The sequence below is a fragment of the Sander vitreus genome, chromosome 23 (genome assembly GCF_031162955.1).
Source record: "Sander vitreus isolate 19-12246 chromosome 23, sanVit1, whole genome shotgun sequence".
In the NCBI taxonomy this organism is placed as follows: Eukaryota; Metazoa; Chordata; class Actinopteri; order Perciformes; family Percidae; genus Sander; species Sander vitreus.
The window spans coordinates 3,744,967-3,769,436 of NC_135877.1; the positions used below are offsets into that span (position 1 = coordinate 3,744,967).

The 24,470-nt window shown below is 41.9% G+C and overlaps 1 protein-coding gene across 7 annotated transcripts in view; it reads left to right on the forward strand.

Moving 5' to 3' along the window:
- The window catches only part of sbf1 (SET binding factor 1), an 88,596-nt gene that overhangs the window by 6,822 nt on the left and 57,304 nt on the right, over positions 1-24,470 (forward strand). For all 7 annotated transcript variants that reach the window (XM_078243245.1, XM_078243247.1, XM_078243249.1 and 4 more), the window contains exons 2-3: positions 20,814-20,899; positions 23,577-23,714. In XM_078243245.1, the coding sequence (XP_078099371.1) occupies positions 20,814-20,899; positions 23,577-23,714 (224 nt within the window). The remainder of the gene's footprint in view (positions 1-20,813; positions 20,900-23,576; positions 23,715-24,470) is intronic.

A 24,470-nucleotide genomic window follows, 5' to 3' on the forward strand; every position in this document is an offset into this window, starting at 1 on the left:
ACTGTGGTATCGAAATCGGCATCGACAACTGTTATTTTACTGGTATTAGCAACGACTACTGAATTTTTGGTATCGTGACACCCCTACATGGGATAATCATGCAAGTCCATCAATCTTTCTCTGCGGTGGCTAAAGAAATACAGATCAGAAATGGTGGGTGAGTGACTATAGTGGTAAAAGATTAAACTTGATCTTTATTAAGAAGACCTCCAGCTTAAATCTGTTGTTTGGAGGAAGAAAACAAAAGCAAATCTGCCTCTCAGACACCCACTGTGCTTGCTCTAATCTGATGGGTAGTCTGTGACTGGTTTGAATATGCAGATTAGAGGACTGTTTTGGGTCCAGACCTGGTTCGAGGTCTATATCACTGATCACTGTACTGTATTTGTGGCACGTCTTTGCTGCCCCCCCCCCCCTCCCCTGAAAGAGCTCTGTGTTGTTTAAAGGTTATTCAGATTATTGTCTCATGCTTCCTCTGACAGGGAGATGTAGCCTTACATCATGCTGCCAGTAGGCCTCTGCTTGATTGTACCACTTTGAACTTATACATTGAGCTTCTCTTTTGTGGCGAACATATTCAACTTTCACAAAAGTAATAATAACAAGCACATACTAACTCAATTTTCCCCAAAACTCTGTTGTGAAACATTTTGAGGGACTATCATTTGAAGAATTGCAGGTTTTAACATCACACTATTTTTGTGCATACATGTAAACATGGTATTGAGCTGAGAATCTTTTTGATCGATGAAACATTATTGATGATTATTTATCTAAAATCTAATTTTAAAAACCACCAATTGTCAACCCTACAATATCGCTCAATATCGAGGTATTTGGTCAAGAATATCTGATTTTCTCCATATTGCCCAGCCCTAGAAAATGCACACTTTGTTGTAGTGTACTACTGTTTTAATGCTGTCACATCACCAAAATATATCATGCTCACGTGAGCTCCACATTCTACACGACATGCAGTGTCCTACATGTTGCGGAAATTTGATGGCACTTTTACTTGTCGGACTCATGCCTGAAAAAGAGCCCAAATCAGTTTTACAGTATGTAAATGTCACGAGTCTAAACCTGCTGTCATTAGCAATGTAAAAGCTGCAGCAGCACAAGGTTAAATATGCACAGTAAGATGAAATACATCTTGTTCTGCCTTATTACTGTGAGAGCTAAGTAATACATTCTATTGTTCACTCATGGTCTGGCATGCACAAAGAAAAGAAAATAAGTTTAATAAAACCACCAAACATTGAATGAGGTAATCATTTATTAATAATAATAATAATTTATACTTTATTAATCCCGCAAGGGGAAATTACAATGTTTTCACTCTGTTATTATTATACACATTACACACAGGCCTGAATTACACACACATGCGCAGTACCTATGCATGCACTAATGGAGAGATGTCAGAGTGAGGGAGCTGCCCATGGAAAGGCGCCCCGAGCAGTTGGGGGTTCGGTGCCTCGCTCAAGAGCACCATAGCAGTGCCCAGGAGGTGAACTGGCACCTCTCCAGCTACCAGTCCACCACCATACTTTGGTCCGTATGGGGACTTGAACCAGCAACCCTCCAATTCAAATGGTTATGCGGTGCAAACAAGGTAAAAAGTAATAGACTTATAAAATCACAATATTCATCAACCAGTACATGGTTGTATACTGTATATTTTATTCAATATAATGAATCTACATCCAGAAAAACACTTTGCGTATAGCTTCTGGGCAAATAGGAAATAAGTGAGAGTCTGGACTTAAAGCTTTGTCATTTTATATTGGTGGACTGACGTAGGAGAATTCTTTTTCAAAGCGGGCTATTTTGGGCCTGTGGAAAACTGATATGATGAAATTGATTAATAAGGTGATTGGCAGTTTACTGCATGTAGTCTCTAACTGGGACGTTTTGGGACCGATTGGTGGGGTTGCTGTGGACGTAGTACACACAGCATAATATTGTATGTGACGTTTTTCTTTTGCGGGGGTGCAAATGTTCCCCCAAAACAAGTTCCTTCCCGAGACTATTTTGCAGAGCCACCGTCTCGGCATCCCGAGATGATTGGGATTGGTTATATAGAAAAATTCAAACAACTCGGAGCGCTTTTTTTCTCCTATTCTAAAATGTATGTGGAGATACTGTAGGTCTGGCAATGCGAAACTACTAAAACTGTAACAATTAATTACACACTCCTGGCTCTAGAGTGCGACCAAAATTTGTCAGGGTGCGACTAAGATTGTTCCTAGGTCGCACCGGTGCACCTAACGTCCTCGCATCCGCTGCCTCTCCACTAACGAAGCGATGTCGTTTATATCGATATGGTTTAATGTTGCGTTACATGACCCATTCCTTCTGTAAAGCCGTGCCTGTGTTTATATCTCTCCATGCGCTTCAGTCCATCGCACTCCCCCCTTTCTCCCTCTGTCTCCCTATGTCTTTCTGTCTGTTTTTTTTGTTTGATTTTTAAGATTTCGGCCTTTATTTTGATAGGACAGCTGAAGACATGAAAGGAGAGAGAGAGGGGGGAATGACATGCAGCAAAGGTCTGCAAATCAGTCTGTTATTGCTGTTGTAAAATTTGGGTGCACCTACATTTTGTGTTGGTGCACCTAAATAAAAAAGTTAGGCGCACCAGTGCAACCAAGGCAAAAAGTTAGTCTGGAGCCCTGCACACTCGACACCTGTCTGAATGACAAAAACGGGAAACTGAAAAGAGATGGATTAGACCACGTCTGAAAAGGACATAAGTGTCATGTCTAACAAATACACCAGAGAATACCACTGGATTATAAGTCTTTAAGGGAACATAAGACCCAAATGTCACACAGTCATGTTTATATGCCGTGTAAAACCCAGTTCAGACCAAAGCTTTGCGACATCTCAGCTCGACTCAAGCCAGCTGATGGCGTCGCCTGCGACTCAGCCTGTCAAGTTGCCAGTGGCTGCTTTTAGAACGTTGTAGACCGGCACATTGCAAGTAGTTGCACGTTTGAACTTGTCTTGCCGCAAACTTGTGCAGTATAAGTAAATGAAACCCATGTGCAGTATATTGCCAGCAGCCACAGATAGCACACGTTTTGTGCTTTCATGCGTCACATTGGACTTCTTCAGTGTCGAGAACCATTAAAGCATTTCTTTTGGGAATCCTAAAGTCAGTCAGCTTCAGATTCAGCCCAAACCTACTGTAGCTGTCTGCTTCCGTTGTTTTTTAGACTCACTTGGTCTGGTTCAAGTTTGGTTATGAGACATGTACACGTCTGTTTCTTGGCTATTGGTTGCCCGAGTAACAAGACGTCATTTCCGTGCCATGTGTGTGGGTGCTGTGGTAGGAGAAAGAGTTTTATTGGGTTTTCTTTTTTTGCAACTGCATACAATCTGGCACAGTGTAGTAGAAGTGGCAAAGGAGGAAGGAAGAGTGTTTGGTTGAAATGATTAGAGGGACGTAATGTATTACTGTGTAAAGACAAAGGTCTGGCTGGCAGAAGATAAGTTGTGATTGAGTGCATTAGCCCACAGCTATCATGTTTCCCGTTGCAGTATTCTGGGGTAGCACACATAAGTCTCGTATGTTTTGAAGCAGCTGCTTGCATTAATACCATATTTCCTGTGTGTCAATGTGTCTGTGGTGGATTCTCAGGTTCATTAAGACAACCGTATCCTCTGGTTGACTGTGAACATTCCCAGATGCTGGGTGTGTGTTACAACTAGTGACCGGGATGATTGAATGATGTATTCTTGACATCTTTAAGTGGTTTGTGCTAGGGCTGCTCGATTATGAAAAAAATAAAAAAAATAAAAATAAATCCTAATCAGGATTCCTAATTCCTAATCAGGAGATCACGATTATTTAGCTCGATTCCTTATTGATTTTTGGAAAGATGTTGCAATTATTGAACTTAAAAAAAACCAGTGAGACAGTTAATCAAATCAACAGTGAAAACACCTTGAACTGCGAAATTTCCCTTAATACTTTTCCCATTTGGAAAAAAAAAAATTCATTCATAACACAAAAGAAAGAGTTTACTTGCCAGGGTTCAACGGTAAGGTTTTTAATACGAGGAAAAAAATGTTTATTAAAAACAAGCCCCGTCAAAAAAAAAATCGTCGGGGAAAAATATGTCAAAAAATCATTTAAAAACACCATGAAAAAATGTCAAAAATGTAGACAAAAACGTCAAAAAAAAGGTTGAAAAAAAAAAAAAGACAAATGTTGAAAGCATCAAGTGCCAACTAATTCCTGATTGGCCAACAGCACATTCAGATCAAATGATTGACACGATGATGCCCGAACGGGCGAGTGGGCTGTTATGTTTACTTGCCCGAAGTGGCGTTTAACTTGCCCCGGGCCATTGGGCAACCCTTATTGTTGAACCCTGCTTGCAAAACGTCATGTGCAAAACAATCGTTTTCATCGATTATTCTGTTTTTGTGATCAATAGGACCCAAAATTGTAATCGCGATTACATTTTTTTTGATTGATTGCACTGCCCTAGTTTGTGCAGGGTAGATGATTTCCTTTACTATTTACCAAACCCATTCATCTTGAGTGCCCCCCCCATGCTTATCCCCTTGTTTACTGAGAGCTCCTTTGGAGCCACAAGATTGATTGGTGACAGCATCGTGTCAGCATGCGGGCCATGTGCTTTCCTCATCATGTGATTGTCCTCCAGCCTCAATGTTACAAGCTGGACACTCTTTGCATACTGACAAACATGCATGCCTCTCACCAGACGACTTGCAATCTTTTCTTCACCTCTTCCTGGCCTTTGTCTTGACTTCTTAGATGTGTCTCTAGGCAACACTTCAGAAAAAGCTTGATTTTAATAACCCCTCATTAAGAGGTGTGGCTCCTTCATAGAGCTGGGCGATATCAAGAAAGTCAAATATCACAATATTATTGACCAAATGCATCGATGTCGATATTGTAGGGTTGACTATCGGTGCTTTAACTTAATATTTCACAATGAGATGTTAGATAAATAATCTTCAGTAATGTGGATATAAGTGGGTAAAGGCAAATAATAGAACAGCTAGAACAGTCTGTTTCTAGCTGTTCTATTAGTTTGTTTAGAAAGTTACATCACTGTACTGTAACGCAGCCTTTAAAACCAGGAAAAGACAACACTTATAACGATATTACGATATCCAAAATCCAAGACGATATCTAGTCTCTTATCACGATATCGATATCATATCGATGTATTGCCCAGCCCTACTCCTTCATTGCTGTCCACAGAAGTACACTGAAGCCTGTTGTTGCTGTTTGGCGAATTACACACATGATCATTTTACTAGTGGACCCAACAACCCACAATGTTTTACTGCTGTATTCTTAAATGTAGTTTATGCAGTGTAGATGTACGTATCAAAAGTTGAATATATGTCCCTCATAATGCATCGGTGCGGTAGGATTCCCCCCCACACTGGCCGTTAATGTCATGACACGATAACATTAGCAGTGTTTTGCATTGATCAGATCAATGCAAATCAATGACTCTCAGTGTTACAAGCAGCCTCTTGCCTTTAACACCGCGATACCCAAAACCATGGTGTCAAAACCCCAGCACCTTTAAGGCCCAGTCACACAACCATACTGTTCATTTTGTGGAACAGCAACATGGATCACATTTGTGGTTAAATTAACATTTGTATTATTTTGCCGGATACTTAACTTTCAGGCTTCTTTCAATTTCACCTCAGAGTATTGCAATGGGTTTTATTGTCTGCAATTAAAAACAAATCCAAACTAGTATACGGATATGCTATTTAGGACCAGGATATGAAAGACTAAACAAGCTGAGGTCTGTGTTCAGGGGAAGTTGACTCCTGGATGTACTTCAGTCTGAAACAATGCCCAGAGTGACTGCAAAGTGGATGGCCCGTGTTCTGTGAGCATGGGCAGGTTTCTCCACTCTAGTGAGTCCGTTTGGTGGCTCCGCTTAAAACAGAGCACACTCGCACACATCCACCTGTAGCTGCAAAGGGGGAATCAAAGTAGAGCTGGGCGATATGGAAAAATCTAACATCATGATATTTTTGACCAAATAGTATTGCGGCGATATTGTAGTGTTGACTGTGCTTTCACAAAATGTTAACACAATGAGAGTTTTGATAAATAATCCCCAATAATGTGGATACAATGACTAAGTGGGCAAAAGCAAACAATAAAACAGTTGTTTAAGTTAGTAAGTCTGGTAAGTTCAGTAAAGTGACATCTCTTTACTGTAATGCAGCCTTTAAAACCAGGAAAAGATAACACTTGTGTCAAATTACGATATCCAAAATCTAAGATGATATCTAGCCTCATATATCGATGTAGATATAGTATCGATATATTGCCCAGCCCTACTTGAAAGTCATGTTATTAATCATTAGTCTGTGACAGTTTGATTTGATCTGAAGCAACCGACTGCCTCAAACTGAAATACGTTTAGTCACTGGAGCTGCTGTGCCCTCTCGGAGGCCATTTCCCCTCCTGGAAAGCCTTTCGATTTTGTTTTGGGGCTTTGGGAGGGGGGGCAGGGGGGATGTGAGTTTGCTGAAGAGCATTTGCACAAAGAAAATGTCCCACATTGTCTCCAGGGTGACGCCGGTTTCCAGATTGAGCAGGGATTTCTTTTTTCACCCTCTTTTTTTTGGCTCCTAAACGACGGCTTCACACTTGGTTTTTCAACATGGACTGGCTGGTTTATTTATGCGGGATTATCGTCTTTGTCATCGCCATCGGACACCAAAGTCAGACAGCTCTAAATGTCAAGTGTTGCCTACTGATGCGCTGCTCCGTGTGTTGCCTCTGACCCCACACGGGGCCTCAGCCTGTCCGTGTAGTGCTGCCTTTAATCACAGAGTGACTCACACTCCTTCACATTACTCAACTAGACTGTCCTGCGTGTGTGTGTGTGTGTGTGTATCAGAAAACACACGTGCACGCATTCATGTGTGAATGTATGTGTGTGTAATAGCAAGCTGGGTGGACAGCAGAGAGCCCTGTCAGAGGGTGTGGTATAGAGCCTGGACATAATGATGTCATAGTTTTGTATGTTTTTCTGGAGATGTTATCTGAACACAGTGGAGATACTGTTGGCAGCTCACCTCATGCACACTCTGATCCCACTTGACTTGCCATGTTGCTGCAAGCTGTTCATGGGATTAAACAAATGATGCACAGATATTAGTAGTACTTACTACATGTAAGCATAATAATTGCAGCGTTGTATAGCACATTCTTGCTGCTGCATTGATTCACTAATGAACGTTTTCATCATAAGGAAGGTCACAGAGCTAAATAAGTCATCAGTAAGATGGTGTTTCATTAGTAAATATAAGGAAAGGAAATAAGGAAACTTCCTCTCTCAGAACTAGAGTTGTTACGATACCAGTTTCTTGCTATTGGCGAGTGGGCGAGTCTGTGCACAGAGCCGATACCTCGTAATGTAGACCGAAATAAAATACTTTAAAGTTTAGTCAGTCATACGTTCTTTTCCCATTATGACTGTCAAACTAGATAATAAAAGAAAGTTATATGGCATTCATTCTCTGTATTTGTTCATGTTTTACAAAGAGTTTAAGCCGAGACAGGCAGGGTTGGGAGTATACAGCTGAAACCCCCCCCCCCCCCCCAAAAAAAACAAAAAAAAAAACCTGGTATTGAATCAGTACTCGGTATCGGCCAGTACACAAGTTCAGGTTTCGAAATTGGTAAAGGGAAAAAAATAGCATGGGAACATCTCTTCTCAGAACCTTATGCAGGAGTGAGCTTGCTTTAGGCCAAATTGTATTCCTCGTTTTGTACATAGTTGCAAATCTGCACACACACACACACACACACACACACACACACACACACATGCTGTTGTGTATGTGCACACAAAGGCGGATGAAAAACCTACAAGGCTCACTCAGAGCTCTTTTGTCTTTGACTGCTGCAGTCGCCTTGGAAACCGCCTGATGTCGTGTCACTGTGGTTTGGAAGCCTGTGAACGAGAAGCTGTGGTCTGGTTCAGCACCAGAAGCATGACACACAAACACACACACACACACACACACACAGACACAGACACAGACACACACACAAACACAGAGCTTCAACTCTGACTGCCATTAGTCAGTGATCACATGACCAGGCAGTCTCCTTCCATCCTGTGTCACAGAGTATCTGTGTGACCCACATTTCCTCCCTCGCTCCCGCCTTTCATCCTCGTCAGGCCCGCCTCTATCTCGCTCTCTCCCATTTTAACTTTTCTTCATTGCCTTTATTCGACCAGGTCTTCTCAGCATGTGTATAATTTGTAAGAAGCAGTCTGCTGCCGGTTCAGACGGTGAGCCTCCTGGTTGTTCGGTGGCTCTGTTCTGGTTGATCTTGGCTGGCATGAGGCTCTGATTGGATCTGTGGTACTGGTCTGCAGAAAGGTAGATTTGTCAAAAAAAGGAAACCTGCAATTTCTCATAATTAGTATTATTTACTGTTTATAGCAGCACAAGTCTTTTAAAAAAAGCCCTCTTTTGCTTCGGACCTATTTTGGTGTAGCTTGCCCAATAATGTTTCCAAAGCTACTTATTCACACACTCACCTTTTTTCTTTGATAACTGCACACATTATTGTAACCGACATATAATCTCCAGGGTTTTCCCTACCAGTATAAGGCTTAGGCAAGCAGTTTTAGGCACCATCTAAGCTAAATGAATTTAAAATCAGCGTGAGCATCAAAACTAACTAAATGACTTTTCTGACATCTAATGATCAGAATTGGTCCCCAGTGGACTTATTTAGCAAGTTTTGTCTTTTAAAGGACAATTCTGGCGTAAAAATGAACCTAGTGTTTACATTCGGCCGCCACCTTAAAAAACAGTCATGAGCAGTCGAATCACGAACACCGTGTTTGAGCCATGTTACTGGTTGCACGGTGTTCGTGGTTCGACTGCTCATGACTGTTTTCTAAGGTGGCGGCCGAATGTAAACACAAACGCTACTGTCTTTATAATCTATCTTTGTAATAAACTGTCTGTACACTTACAAAGTTCTCAATGCTTCGGTTTACATGTAGGGACCCTCATTATGCTACTGTTGAAGTGTGGTGCTATTTTGAGCCTTGCTGGCGTAAACACTGGTTTTGCGGTAGCTTGTTTAAAGCTAGAGACTCATTAGATTAGCATGAAAACATCCCAGAGAACAGTAACATATGTTATTAACCCCTAGGTTCATTTTACGCCGGAATTGTCCTTTAAGCTTTTGAGTGTTATTTATTTATTGTCTGCTCTACCTTTTCCAACGTTTTGGACGCAGATATGGTAGTAATAATAATGTGAGAATTATGTGAAATTGCATATTTCTTTTATTGAAAAACCTAATGTTCTTGAGGGAGGACCCCTAAACACCCCGCCAAATATGTGCACCTCAGTCTAACACAAACCTAAGGAAAACACTGCTCTCAGGAAAACAATGAACTTGTAGAAGGGAACTATTTTCTGTCATGTTAAGCTTTGACTTTGCCTCATCTATTATATTCCTGTATCAGGAGAACTATTGTGCATTATTGTTTGGTTAATACGTCTTTCACAAACAAGCGGTCTTTGCATAAACAATATGTATTCTCAGTATCAGCTGCTGTCTCAAAGTTGCTAAATCTTTTTTCTGGCTAACGATGCCTCCAAGAAAATGACATCAGAGCAGCGAGATGGTAGGAATTTAGTCCATATGTCAGGCTATATGTACAGCATTTAGCATACATTTAAATGTGAACAGATCACTTTTCATTGATCCCAACAAATGGACTTTCAAAGCTTTCCAGCTTCAAACCACTTTCAATGCCTATAAACAACTTGCAGACCATTTTGAAATAGCGAGGCCGAACTATTGTGTACGACTTTGGATGGCAGACCCGGAAGCTTTGAGGCCTGATTTGGCTGTTACTGGCTGCTTATAGAGAGTCCACAGTCTGCACATTGATTGGGTCTCTTTGGTTGCTCAGCACTGTAGGAACTGAATGCACTGATTGTGACTTGCTGATTGTGTTGCTCACACTGTGAACATACAGCTGCTGTAAACTCACGAGGTGGACAGAAATAACAGGAACACAGGGCAATGCAGCGCAGGAGCCTGACAGCAATTACCAGTTTGGTATCTGAGTGTACGTCGATGTGACTTGTGGTCACTCATACTCTTTGTTAACACTGTTTTTAGATATTTGTCATGCTTTTTAATGTTATAACTTTGGGGATATTTATACTGTGAGAGGGGATGTGATGAGTGTGGTATGTATAGGGTTGGGTACCGAGACCTGCCTTTACGACCGGTATCTACCGGACCGAACAGCAACGTGGATTTCGGTGCTTCACTTCGGTGCCACTGAAATGCCTGCGCTGCTTTTTGATGCTCCCAAACAGACGTTAGAGGCAACAGAAACATTGCTGCACGTGACGCTAGTTAACATTAGACTTGGCAGCATTTAACATTGATGTCAGCCTACCGTTAGCTAGCAGCTGGATTAAACACGGTTAAGATGCTGACAGCTAAACGGTGTAAAGTGTGACTGTATTTCCCTGTAGAGGATTCCAACATGCGGGACCTAGAACAGTCTGCAGCTGCTGTTGTCGGAGAAACAACACAGACGGTACGTAGGGCTGGGCGATATATCGATATTACATTGATATCGTGATATGAGACTAGATATCGTCTTAGATTTTGGATATCGTGATATGACATAACTGTTGTCTTTTACTGGTTTTAAAGGCTGCATTACAGTAAAGTGATGTACTTTTCTGAACTTACCAGACTGTTCTATTATTTGCCTTTTCCCCACTTAGACATTATGTCCACATTACTGATGATTATTTATCTAAAATCTGTTGTGTGAAGATATTTTGTTAAAGCACCAATTGTCAACCCTAGAATATTGCCGCAGTATCGATATCGAGGTATTTGGTCAAGAATATTGTGATATCTGATTTTCGCCATATCGCCCAGCCCTAGCGGTACGTTTACTTGAAACTTGCCTCGCCAGCCTCGAGGTGCATTCAAAGTTATTGTAAAATACCCTTTTCCCATCTACCAGCAATTTACTGGTGGAATAAGTTTTTATAAATTGTTGTTATAACATTTTTTAATAAGGAATCATTTAATTTTGACTATATGGCCTTAGCAATAAACAAGTCATTCTTTAATGTCGCCGACTTTCATTTTGTGCTCCTTTTTAAAATAAATAAATAAATAAATATATATATTATTTTTTTAAGTATCAGTTAAGGCACTGTTTAGGCACCGGCACCATTGTAAAGGTGTCATTTTAGCACCGGTATTGGAAAACATCCTATGTATTTATGGTGTTTGCATCAGCTTGTATAATGAGGGAACAGACGTATGCATGTCAGTCTACACAGTTCTGTGAGAAGGCACAGCAAGTCAGAAAGGACCTATTTTTGTTGTCACAGCAAGAAAAGCGAAGAAGGTCGTTCAGGAGAAAATAAATGCAAGACGCACTGATGAAAACCTACACAATAGAGTGCATGGCCATATCATGGGTTGGAGAAGGAGGAAGTTATCTAAATGGAGAAAGAGGAGGCAAAGACAAATGGATACTAAAAAGACACTCTCCAAAAACATGGACTGAGGTGTATAACATGTAACAGCATATCAACTCAGTCAACAACATTCTCCACTTTTGGCATCGTGTTTGATGTTAATTGTTGTGTGACCTCCTAAGCCCGTACTCCAATGAGAGAAGTAAGTGCTTAATAAAAGATGAGAAGCTGGCTGGGTTTGTTAAATAAAACATGAGTGAAAATGTCACAACTTCTAAATGCCAACCTGCAGGAAGCATTGGTTGCTGAAACTAAAATCACAATGCCCATATTGCATGATTGGAAACGTTGCACACAGCCCGCTGGAGCGTCAAGCGCCAAGTCTAGAGTCATTCAACTGGATCTGACAGGGAAACCGTGGGTGTGGCATGGACTGGAAACTGTATTAAGTGAGATTTTAAATGGATTCTGCTGCTGTCATTGTAGTCCAGGTGTGATAGCTTTTAGGCTGGGCCCATTGTTTAATTTAATGTCCATTGCTTTAAAACACCCTACCACTTTTGTGTAGGACTGGGTACCGAATTCTATACTTTTTAGGCACCGACCGAATGGCCTCCTTAGTATCGAGTATTGGAAAATGCCTCGTCATTCAAGACCCAATTTCAACACCTAAGGAGTAAATCTCATCAGCATCAGTGAGCCAATAAGCACGCAGCATGCTTCTACCAAGATCTAATATTGCTGGCGATCGGCTGTCATAACATTACTCGTCATAGAGACACGTGAGAAAAATTCTACCTTACACACAAAGATGGGGCTCACTTAGTAGGAGCTAAAAAAAAATAAATGAAAAGATTTTTGCTGTAATGTTGTAATTTCTTTTTGTTAAAATGGCACTTATAAAATTGGCATCACAAAAAAGTATTGTTTAGGAACCGGTATCAAAGTCACGATATTGGTGTCGGTACCCGTATCCAAATTTTTGGATCGATACCCAGCCCTAGAGTCACATGCAGTGATGCCTCTGTTGCCTTTTAAAGTCGGTTTTGGAGCCCCGGAGAGCAGCGCTGGCATATAGTGGCACTGAATTCTGCGTTGTTATTTGGTCCCGTAGATACCGGTCATTTCAGGTTTTGGTACCCAACGCTAAAATGCACAAATTGCAGAAAAATAAAAGTATGCCATGCAATTTTTCATGCGGTTGTGGACATTCAAGAACTGCGGAGCCCCCAGATCATCATCACATAGCCCTCTATTGTTCACCCGATTGGTACAGCAAATATCTGGACAGGCATAATTATTTTGGGTGGATATTTTTCAGTACACCTCGGTAAAGACTCAGTTTGCAACTGGTTGTCTGGCCTTGCAGGAGGTAATGACCAACTTGATACAAAACTATTTTAATTACCAATGTAATTGCATTTTGTGTGATCACATTATCATTATGTGATATCGTATCATTTTCTGATACAGATATCAGCGATTTCCTATCATTGTCCACTTAAAAACTGCTGACCCGTGACCTTAATTTCTTAGGAAAGTGCAATTCTTGTGCAATTCTGCAGGTGCAGGTGTGCATATTGCACCATTCTTCAGTGAAATGCAGCTTATCTCTTTCAGTATTTTGGTGTTGCAGAATCTTCTACAAATGGATTAAGTAGCAGTATTTGTCTAGTCAACATTTCATCACAGCTTTTTTTCATTTCATTATCATCAGTCGTGCGTTAGCGGTGTCTTTCCACCCATACTGACATGGGTGTGCTTCTTATGTTCACACACTGTACCAGAACTGTCGCTTTTGTTTACAAAATCCTGATTTAATTTCATATTCCAGGAAGCCTACAGGTATAATCGTGAATAATTAGATTATATTGTTTACATACAACTTCTGATTCCAGAACTGACTTAACTGTTGACTGTCGGTCACTTGGAACTTCTACTTTGCATTAACACACACAGAGAGACTACGAAAGTATGGGTTACATATGAGATGTAGATGTATAAAATGAAATGACAGCGTGTTCTCTTTAAACAGTCAGGAGTTTTCCTGTTCCTGACATTCCAACAGTACTTTGATTACTTTCCTTTCCTTCCTTTCTTTCTTTCTTCTTGTAGATATTATTATACGTGTTTATACAGTTGTCATCAGGGTTTGGATGTAGATAATGCCTCTCTGCCAACAAACTGTCGATCAGTTCAGTGACACGCAATAGTGTTTCTGCAGAAGCTTGAAAAAATGTGATTTAATAAGGGGTAGTGTGATCCAAGCAGTCCTAAATGGTTGAAATCTTATGGTAGATCTAGCTTTTGATTCAGATTGTATTTTCTTGTGTGTACACCAATAGGGACATATCAGACAATATATGTAAATGTTGACAGGTTTTATAAAGCCTGTATGAAATGTATGACACCGTTATAACTTCCATATCTTTAATGAAGGTGTGGATACTAGAAATCAAAACCAATACTGGCACGTTAGAACAGGCAAAAATGACCTCATGAAGGAGGAAAGGTGGGGACGAGGTTCGTAATGTATGTTTTCTATGGTCTGTTTTGTATACATTACATCTATAGCATTTAGGGCTGTCAAAATAACGCGTTAATTTTGATTAATCTGAGAAAAAATAATCCATTCCATATTGACGTTTGCATACAGACGAAAATCTGGGGCCACTGATATGTCTGCGCTTCTCTCTGCTGCTCTGAAACAGACGTTACAGGAAACACAAACACCGCTGCACGTGACGCTAGTTAACACTATACTCAACAGCAGCTAACGTTAGCCTTCCGCTGGCTAGTTAACACTATACTCGACAACAGCTAACGTTAGCCTACCGCTGGCTAGTTAACACTATACTCGACAACAGCTAACGTTAGCCTACCGCTAGCTAGTTAACACTATACTCGACAACAGCTAACGTTAGCCTACCGCTAGCTAGTAGCTGGATTAAACACGGTTAAAATGCTGACAGCTGACGCTAAACGGTGTAAAGTGTGACTGTGTTTTACTGTAGAGGATTCAACACCGGGATGTAACAATCTGCAGCTGCCATTTACAAGTTATTGTAAATGTCCGTTTCCTATCTGGTTGTTGTTTTTGTCGTTCAATAGCAATTTACTAGTGAAATAAGTTATTGTTATTGTTATACATTATTATTAAATCATTTAATTTTGACCATATGGCCTTAGCAATAAACAAGCCGTTCTTTAATGTCACCAACTGTTGTTTGGTACCCTTTTTTTTCTTTTCTTTTTTTACTTTCTTAAAAACGGTTCAGGCACCGTTAATTATGTATGCGATTAATTTTGATTAATTAATCACAGAGTATGTAATTAATTAGATTACATTTTTTAATCGATTGACAGCCCTAATAACATTGCATCTGATTTGTGCGTAGTGGCAGTGTAAACACTATAGCACTATATCTGTAAATAAGAAGCTCTGAGATGACATATGTGCCTGCAGTAACCTGCTTACCCGCTGTCTCTACCACAGCGGCACACTTGTGTGCCAACTGCATTCAAGCGACACTGAGGCGAGAAGTTTCGCTTTGCCTGACCTTCCTCCGCAGCGCTGCAGAGGAGGGTCTGGCTAGATGGGAGAAAAACGTGCTCTGGCAGAGCCACAGTGCCGCTGCAAAATAGCTTTGGGAAGGAACTTGTTTTGGTGTTACAAAGTTGTTTGTAGTCGTGCATCAGAAAACTCAGATTGTACAGATAGTCTAGCTAGCTGTCAAAAAGTCTATAAATCCACCGGAGTTTAGAACGCCAACACAAAGAAAGAAGAAGGTAGCGAACATCCGGTCGAAAAGAGTGACATGCGGAGGAATTTCCGGCGGCAACGGAGCAATCCCGGAGCGGAATGTCGTAGGATATAGACTATGAGGCGAGTGTCTGTACTGGTTCCGTCTGGTCCGCGAATTTGAAATCCTCAGCAGCACGGCAGGGAAGTGTTGGGGATCGGAAAGTAAATGTACAGCGTAGGTTACAGTTTGACCATGAATAAACATGCACCTCCTCAATTCCCAAGAAGTTCCCGTGTCTTGCTTCCCAGCTGCTGGGAGAAAGTGAAGGGAGAGTCTGTGGGATTACAAACCAGAGCAGAATGTGCTGCTCTCTGGCTCCTTACAGAGACACAGCACCTCCGCTTCGCCTAGGTTGCAAAATGTAGCTAAAAGTATTGTCGAAAAACTAGACTTAAAGTGCAAATCATGCTAAATAAATAAGGTCACGTTTACACCCGTGAGACGAGGCTGAGACATGAACCTGATGGAGCCGGTGCAGCCGCTGTAAAGATTAAAATGAGAGCTTATCTGTTGCGTGAGACGTGCAAATATATATATTAAAAAAAAACGCGTCTGAAACACATGTGGTCTATACACCGGGTTAATTTCACTTCACAATCAATGTGCTGGATCGGCACTGTGAAGTTGGAGCTTTAATCAAAAGTAACGCTTTATCTGAAACCCTGACTTGTGTGACCAAAGTATCTCAACTTTTTGCCAAACAGATATGAGACATTATGCAAGCCAGCATTTCAGTGAAATCAGTCGGAACTTCTGCGGCTCCTGTACACTCCTGAACACTAAACACTCCTAAAGAAGAATTACTCACCTGTTCAAAGGGACAAAGCAAACATTTGCATCATGGTTGCAAAGTCTTTTTCATGTAGGTGTCCATCACTCAATATTTCATCACACCAGTTTGTGTTATTATGGATCCCACTCAACTTCCAGGCAAGACCTGCCCTTCAATAGCATTCACACACTACTATTAGCCAGGCGTCCATGCTAACGCGAGGTAACGTAACCTGATTTGTTCAGGTCCTATCCCCTGACCAATCGGCTATCCTAACCTTAACCACTCAAGGTCAATGCCTAACCCCAACCAATCAGGCTGCTTTGTACGGAGGGACTTGCCTAGAAGTTACGTGGGTTCCATAACGCCACAAGATCCCTTTGGCATAAGTTTGATGCCAGTAGTGGTTCCCGTCATGGTGCCAGTAGGCGATATGGAGGTATTACTGCAGGCTCATATCTTAAGATAAGATAAGATACAGCTTTATCAATCCCAGTGGGGAAATTCGGTTGTTGCAGCAGCACAACAGAAACAACAGATATACAGATAAGTATAGAAAGTAACAGAAATAAATAATAAGAGGTACATAAGCTAAAATAGAATATAATCAAAAATAGAAACTGTAACTATACAGAGCATTTAGCGACAGATGACATGATAAAGTAAGTGTTGCTGTCTGTTCTGGGCCTTATGCTCTCCTGCCTGCTGCAGCTCTCTGAAGAAAGTCCTAACAACTGCAGAGGTTACTTTTGCTTTTTGTTGCCAAGAGGTTATAGACTAGCTAGTTCTGAGTCTGGCAGCGTGCTCCAAAACTGCTTTAAGAATATATTGTCAGACTGCTGTCGGCGCTGCCTGCCGGCATACTCTGCTACTTCAAGTGTGCTCTGCTAGTAATCCATGCTAGACTCTGTGAGGCTTGGTGGGAACGGGCACGACTCGAGTTCCCCCAAACAGGAAATTGAAGTACTACTGCTCATAATTAAGCAGTTGCAGGTGAAGGCGTATTTAGGTAGTGGTGAACAAAGCTGTGGAAACGTTGAAAGGTTTCCTACAGAGCAGAGATTGAAGCCAAATGAAGTGATTCCTTTTGGTTGCAAGCTTGCTGCTTTGCCAAGTCTGATATGAGCTCTAATAGGGGAACAGACGTGAGGGTATGTTGTGGAGTGGTATGGAGTCAGTATCTCGATAACCTATCGGTGCTTTAAAGAGGAGCTAGCTTGAGCCATTCTTGGTAAGTGTAAATTAGGAGTGTGCCATGCCATATTGTTTGCGATACTGATACAATTTTGAAATATCGTATAAATGATTCCTGTCACGATCATGGCGATATTTCGTCTCGTTGACATAATGATGTCACAGCAGCAACAAACACGTCTGAAAGGGAAATGGCTACCGGCTCCACGGTTGAGTGGTTGTAACCATTTTGACCATGGCACCGCCACTATCTCACTCTGCACCTTCTCATATTTTTGAGACTGGTTTTGTGAAGTCAATTGGAAGCCTTTAAGTCTTGTTTACATTCCCTAGATTCTTTTTGCATACATGCACATATTCCTGACATTATTGGATTGGAGAGATAATTAGCCTCTTGTGACGAGGAGACACTTCTTGTATCTAGCATACCCAGTTTAAGGAGTGACTTGGGTTTAGTTTGTGTTGAGGGTTTTTTCAGAGGACAGAAGTTCAACACGAAACAAACTACAAGAGTGAGAGTGAGTGTGTGTTTATGTATGTGGCTGTAAGGCCTGCATGTCACTCCCAGCAGACTCATTTTCTGGCTCATTGATACACTCCTCCCTCAGTTGCAGGATGTACTGTTTTAACTGGCTGAATAATCCCCACCCTGCCTGACTATTGGCTGATAGGGAGTCTGCACTAGTCTGGCTTTGCAGACACACTCTGTGCATGTGCGTGTGATTTTCATTGTGTGTGTGTGTTCGTGACACACCTGCAGCTCGTCATCCACTGGCAACATATTGTTACAGAACAAACACGACATACTGTACATACAGAGTGACACGTGCACTGCTTTTTCAAATCACCGTCTCTAAGGAGGTAGTTGGGAAGTGACATGGGGTCCCGTCATCCATCGGCTATGGTATAGTGCACCAGGTGATTCATTACAGTGTACCAAGGGGGTTGGCTAATTCACATGTGCTTAATAAATGGTATTAAAGTCCATCAATCCCTTTTTACAAGTAGACTGTGATCCATTTTACCTCTTTTAATAATTATTATGTGATAGTCTATTAAAGGGATTCTTCCCGATTATAATCCTGCTCTGTGTCATGGCAATGTGAGCAGTGTGTTTAGATGAACGGTGTTTGGCCTCCCTCCGTGGCGCCAGTGCACAAAGCGGCCAAGATCTGCCGGATGATGCGACGCGTCATTTCTTATTATCTGGCGGATCTTGGCAGACCTCGGCTGCTCTGCTGAGGTGGGAGCTCTGTGGCCGCAGGGCAACCAAACGACATTTAAACACACTGCCCACACTGCCATGACACAGAGCTGCATTTAAATCAGCTAAATATCTCTTTAAGAACTATGCAGCTCTGTTGTAGCCTAGAATCTAGACACACCCTAACGGCAGCAAATTTAATTTGCAGCTAGGGGGGTCTAGGCACTCCGTTGGCTTGCGAGCTGGAAAAACCAAACTCTAGCCAGGCCAATCACATCGTGTATAGAGTCGGTGGGCGGGCTTATGGCTGCTGCTGCTGCTGGGAACAGCGGTCTTCTGGAAGACTTGGAGTTCAGCTTTTCTGTGAGAAAAGAACAAAGAACGGCACTGAAGTCATTCTTAAAAAAGGAAGATGTGTTTGGAGTTTTGCCGACCGGATACGGCAAAAGTTTAATCTATCAACTAGTTTCGCTACCTTCTTCGTTGCTCGTCCTGGTTGTAGCGCTATCCTATTGCGTGCAGAGGGAGTTTGAAAGACAACAGTTTATCCCGCCCCTCGGATTGAGCCCTGCCAATGGTGAGTTCCCAGACCCAACATCTTGATGTGGGTCTGGCTCGTCAGGCTAGCTCTGTTGTGTAAAGTGGTCTAAATATAATTTATTTATATGTAGACCTTTAGTCAAATTAGACATCACATCTGATGATTGAATACAAATCTTTGATTGTAAACCACAAACACGCTCAGTTGTGGTACGTGCATAGTCTCACAGACTTAATTGTGTGAGGTTGAAGGTCCATCTTGAACCAATAAAAGATATTTTTTATCTAGTTCATGTGGCACTCAACATTTTGGGCCTGTGATGCCCAATTAATTGACATCTACTCATGTGGAATAAACATTTGACCACTGATGTTTCAACTCTACTTCAGGAAAATTACAAAAAAGGCACGCTACAGAACTGAAACAGTGCACCTCATGGCATCCCCTCTCCAGGTTCCAGTGCTTTTTGTTGATGCCGGAGCACTTGAGAGCAGCCTCAGAGATCATTGCCAATCATCTCAAAACCAAAAGGAAATGAACCTGATCCCAGAGCACCACTCCCACAAGCGTCCACATATCTCTAGTTCGCAAGGGAGAGGGGATGACTTTAGCATTTCCCTGTGTGTTTTGGGACCTGGCCTGCTTTCTGTTTGTGTATTGTCTCTGTGTGTCTGTGCTTCTGTCTTAGTTCCCTTGGTAAAGGTTCAGTTGTTTTCTCCGAGGAAGGACCAAACTGTCCACGTTTGGTCTAAATGCTGGTGAAAACCTCTCCTTCATTTAGCATGGGATAATATTTGGTTTTGTGCAGTTTTAAGCTACATTTAGAAGCGTTTGCGTTGGGAGGATGAGTGTCGTCTCTGTGCGGATGAATGCTGTCATTAAGCAGCCTGCAGGTTTTCAGATGGAAGTAAGCTGAAAGACGGACTTGTGGTGGTTACATAAGTCGGCCTTTGTTGTGTCATTGTGCCACTGTGATGAGCCAGGCCCCACAGTGGAAATGGCCTCATTAAACTAGCCGCAAATAAGCATTTTACCACGTCACACTACTGTTTAGCTGGCTGATATGGACTCATTTAAAAGACCAACCTGACAATACACACACATGAAAACAGCTGTAACTAATAACATGTTTCTCAGACTTTAATTGAACTTTGAATTTGTTGCCTCCAACATAGTCAACTATTTAGATTTAGTGACAACGTCAGCTCTATAAACACATACTTCAATAAAAGGAGGCACACAATTCATCAGTCATAGTTGTAACTAGGGTACTCAAAACCTAGTGTAGCATGAAGACTGGAAGTAGGCGGGCACAGCTACCCTACCTTTTGTCAAAGGTCCATTCACATCCAAAGCTGTCATAGTTTAGTTGTGTTGAAATAGAAATGAGCACTTATGTTATTTACTGACAAACAACAGCTGTGCCCAGTGACTGCACGCATCACCTCTGTAGTCCTGTCTTCATGAAGTGTCTTCGACTTTACACACTTGTCAAAGGTGTATTTTAACTCTTTTGATGGAGGCTAGTAGTTTTCCCCCTGCATCCAATCTTTGACCAATCCCTGTGCCAAAACATGCATTTTCTATTAACATTAATTCATAGTTTATTTATTTATGCCAACAAACAACCAACACACAATGATAGAACACAAAAAGAAGATAAAAATCGGCGTGCTGATATGGTTTTAAAAAAAACCCTCAAAGGAGCTTATTTAAGGAAACAAACACAAATGTAAATACCATGGTCTGATCTGTGTCTGTGTCTCTCTGCAGTGGAGGGTGAAGGTCTAGGTCGCATTCTCCAGCGGTTTCCTGAGAAAGACTGGGAGGACAGCCCGTTCCCACAAGGCATAGAGCTGGTAAGTCAACACTTATAGACACGCTCCAGGGTGCTCCGTGGGTAGAACAAGGCACGTAACACTCTCAGGGTTAGGGGTTCAATTCCCTGGGCAGCTAAATGGTTAGAGACTTAGGCCGTGTTTACACGAATACGCTCGCGGGTGAAAACGTTAAAATATGTGCCTTTCGTTTAGACGGCGGCGGCGTTTTTGGGGCTTAAAAAACGCATGAAAGTGAAACCACCCTCCAGAGTGGAAATCTTAAAAACACACTGTGCGAGAGTGTGTGTGTGTGTGTGTGTGTGTGTGTGTGTGTGTGTGTGTGCGCCTGTGTGTGCGGAGCAATAACTCCACCTCCTCGTCTGTCCAGACAAGATTGTCAGCTTTTGTTGTTCGCTTTGCGCCACTAGGGAGAGGAGAGGGAGAGAGGAGGAGGAGGAGGAGAGGGAGACAAGTAGAAGGAAGGTTCTACGCAGGCGTGCAGACTTGGTGGTCTTGGTGGCACAGATTTCTCCCCCGAAACGCTCGTCTAAACGCGGAATAAAAAGTGAGAAAGCAACGCCACTTTTGCGTTTTCTCTTCAGATCGTTTCCGTCTAAACATAGCCCAAGTGCAGGTATTGCAGGTTTTATAGGATTGTTCCATTCGTCACACTGTGGCCTGGCTGAGAGCTATGTTTAGGGGGGGGGGGGATTGCTAAGTGTTAGAGTATCAGTTATGGATAGGTGAGTTGGAAGGTTTTAACAGATTAAAGGTGCTGACACACCAGGGAGATCGTTCGAGCTGTAACAATTCCAAATTTTGCTGAATTGTCTCAGAATTAATAGCGATTAACAATATAATTGTCTCTTTAATTCACATTTCAAGATATTTATTTATTTCTTCCCAACAAATGCAGTTTTGAATTATCATAAAACATATTTTCTAACTGTATCCCGCCATGTCATTTTTGTTGCTATGAACGTGGAGAGGGCCAAGTGCCAACAACTAACAATTGAAATAATACATATAGTATATAATATATAGTCCGACCAATAATCACTTGTATAATCACAATTTAGCAAATCTAAACTAAATCAACACTTACCAGTCACACGCCTTAAACCTGAGCTAATGTTAGCCGCGATTATATAAAAAAATGGACAATAAGTCAATTATGCAATAATTGGTACAGGCCTAGAGATTGTTTTTGGTGTGTCCCGCATCGTGGACTCTCGGCTTTTTTTGCGTGGCCCATTTAAAAAAAACAACTTAATATTAAGACCGTAGACCTCTCTTCCTCTGCCCTCTGTAGCGTGGCTGGCTAGTTAGCTAGCTTGGCTAGTAAAATGTAACAATTTAATGTTTCATTTACACACTCCTGTGACAGCGTAGGAAAGCACATTGCTATCGCCAGACGAGTGACAACTTAATTTGGCTCATTCGTCCCCATTTGTGTGTCAGCATCTTAACAGTCAGCTGTCCTAAACTCCTGCTATCTTGAATGGAGCTTTTTATGCCTGTAATGAAACTGCGTCTTGTGTTGTGTTGGAGGTATATCCCCTTCAGGCTCAGGTTATCCAGGGATCACAGAAAACACGTTTCATACACTGACATGTGAGGAAGCATTTGAACTTGAGATCAGAAACCGAGTTGTGACTCACAAGGCTAAGCGGGGGTTGTCATGCTTTCTCATGCTAAATTATTTAGTTAGCCCAAAAAACGAGACTGCATGCTCAGAAACTGAGCAGAATGGAGGATGTGACGTAATAATTAGGGATACTCCAGTTCTTTGGGATATTTTTTTCCATTTTGGAAAATAGGGGCATGGTTTCATATGGGTACTACTCTGGGTATCTGAATCTGTATCGTGAGGAAAAAGTCAGATAGCTGCATTCCTAATATTAATGCAGGTGAGCTGTCAGGCCTGTTGAATCAGCAAGGATTCACACATTGGTTAAAAAGGTCGGCTTGTTAAAAACGCTCTGTGAATCGGACGTGAAAAAGGGCAACTAAAATGGCTTCATAAACGGTGTTGGTGTGGATTGACTTAAGATAAAAGCATGTGTGACATGTTTACACATGCCAACTTCAGCTCAAGTCATCAAGTCATCATCATGAATAATGACCATAACATGATAAATGTCATATCTTAACAAAGAAAACTTGCTAATGACTTTCTGTTGTTTGCTCTCCTCAGTCACCGATGACTCTATTGATTTGACTTGAACCGTGAAATTTCCCTAAATACTTTTCCCATTTTTTTCATTCAGAACACAAGACAAAATAAGAGTTTACTTACAAAACGTAATGTGCAAAATGTTTTTACGATCACTAGGGGCCGAATTAGTAATCGCGATTAAAAATTGTTATTGATTGCACAGTCCTAAAAGCAACTACATTGGGATTAGAAATAAGAGCCAACTTTCACATCCATTCACATGGTTCAGTCAGAGCTTTTGGTGTTATGAAGTAGGCGGACAGTTTTCAGAACCTGTTTTATTGCGTTAATGATAGCCTAGCCCTGGATGAATCACTCTGAGGTGCAGTACGAACACATGTCTGATATGTCACCCAGGTTGCTATGTACACTAATCTTTTTTGTGCCCTTTCTTTCCATCACCATCTGATTCCAACCCATGTCCCTGTTTCTCCTCTGGCCGCGACGCTGCCATCACCTTTTCACCTCTTCAACCTCCACTTCCTCCTCCTCCTCTAGTTCTGTCAGCCCAGCGGTTGGCAGCTGGTTCCTGAGCGGCAACCCGCTTCCTTCTTTGTAGCGGTTTTGACCGACATCAACTCAGAGCGTCACTACTGTGCCTGCTTCACCTTCTGGGAGGGCCTGGACAACCCCCAGGTGAGACGGACTGCATTGAATTTGCACAATTTTGTAATACTAGTGCAGTGCTTGTTCAAAACATGCCTGTTTGGAATAGGCCGATTGCTTGGCCTCCTGTATTGCTGCTTGTAGCTTTCTCCGTAGTCTCGCTTTGCCAGACCCTCCTTCACAGCGCTGCGGAGGAGGGTCTGGCTAGTCCACACAACATTCCAGGATGGGAGAAAAACGTGCTCTGGTTTATTGGCATTTCTTCAAACCAGTCACAATCATCTTGGGCGGTGCTAAGCACCCGACCGAGCAACGGTGCCTCTGCAAAATAGCCTCTGGAAGGAACTTGTTTTGGTGGAACATGTGTACGTTCAAAAGTAGTTTTAGTCGTGCAACAGAAAACTCCGATTGGACAGATAGTCTAGCTAGCTGTCTGGATTTACCCTGCAGAGATCTGAGGAGCAGTTAACCACAGTCCTCAGAAATCCACCAGAGTTTAAAATTACAACACAAAGAGAGCGGAAGGTGACGGACATCCGACAGAAAAGAGTGAAATCCGGCGGAATTTCTGGCGGCAACAGAGCAATCCCGGAAGTGAAACTTTGTGGATATAGACTTCTTTCTCCAGAACCATTGTACTTCGAAACTTCCGGAAGGCCCCCAAAGCACTTAATACCCCAACTGTAGGCCAATACTACTGACCAGAGTTTCCGCTGGGGTCTTAAAAAGTCCAAAATATTTTTGTGTCATTATATTACTCGTCTGGATCGACTACCTACACGCTGA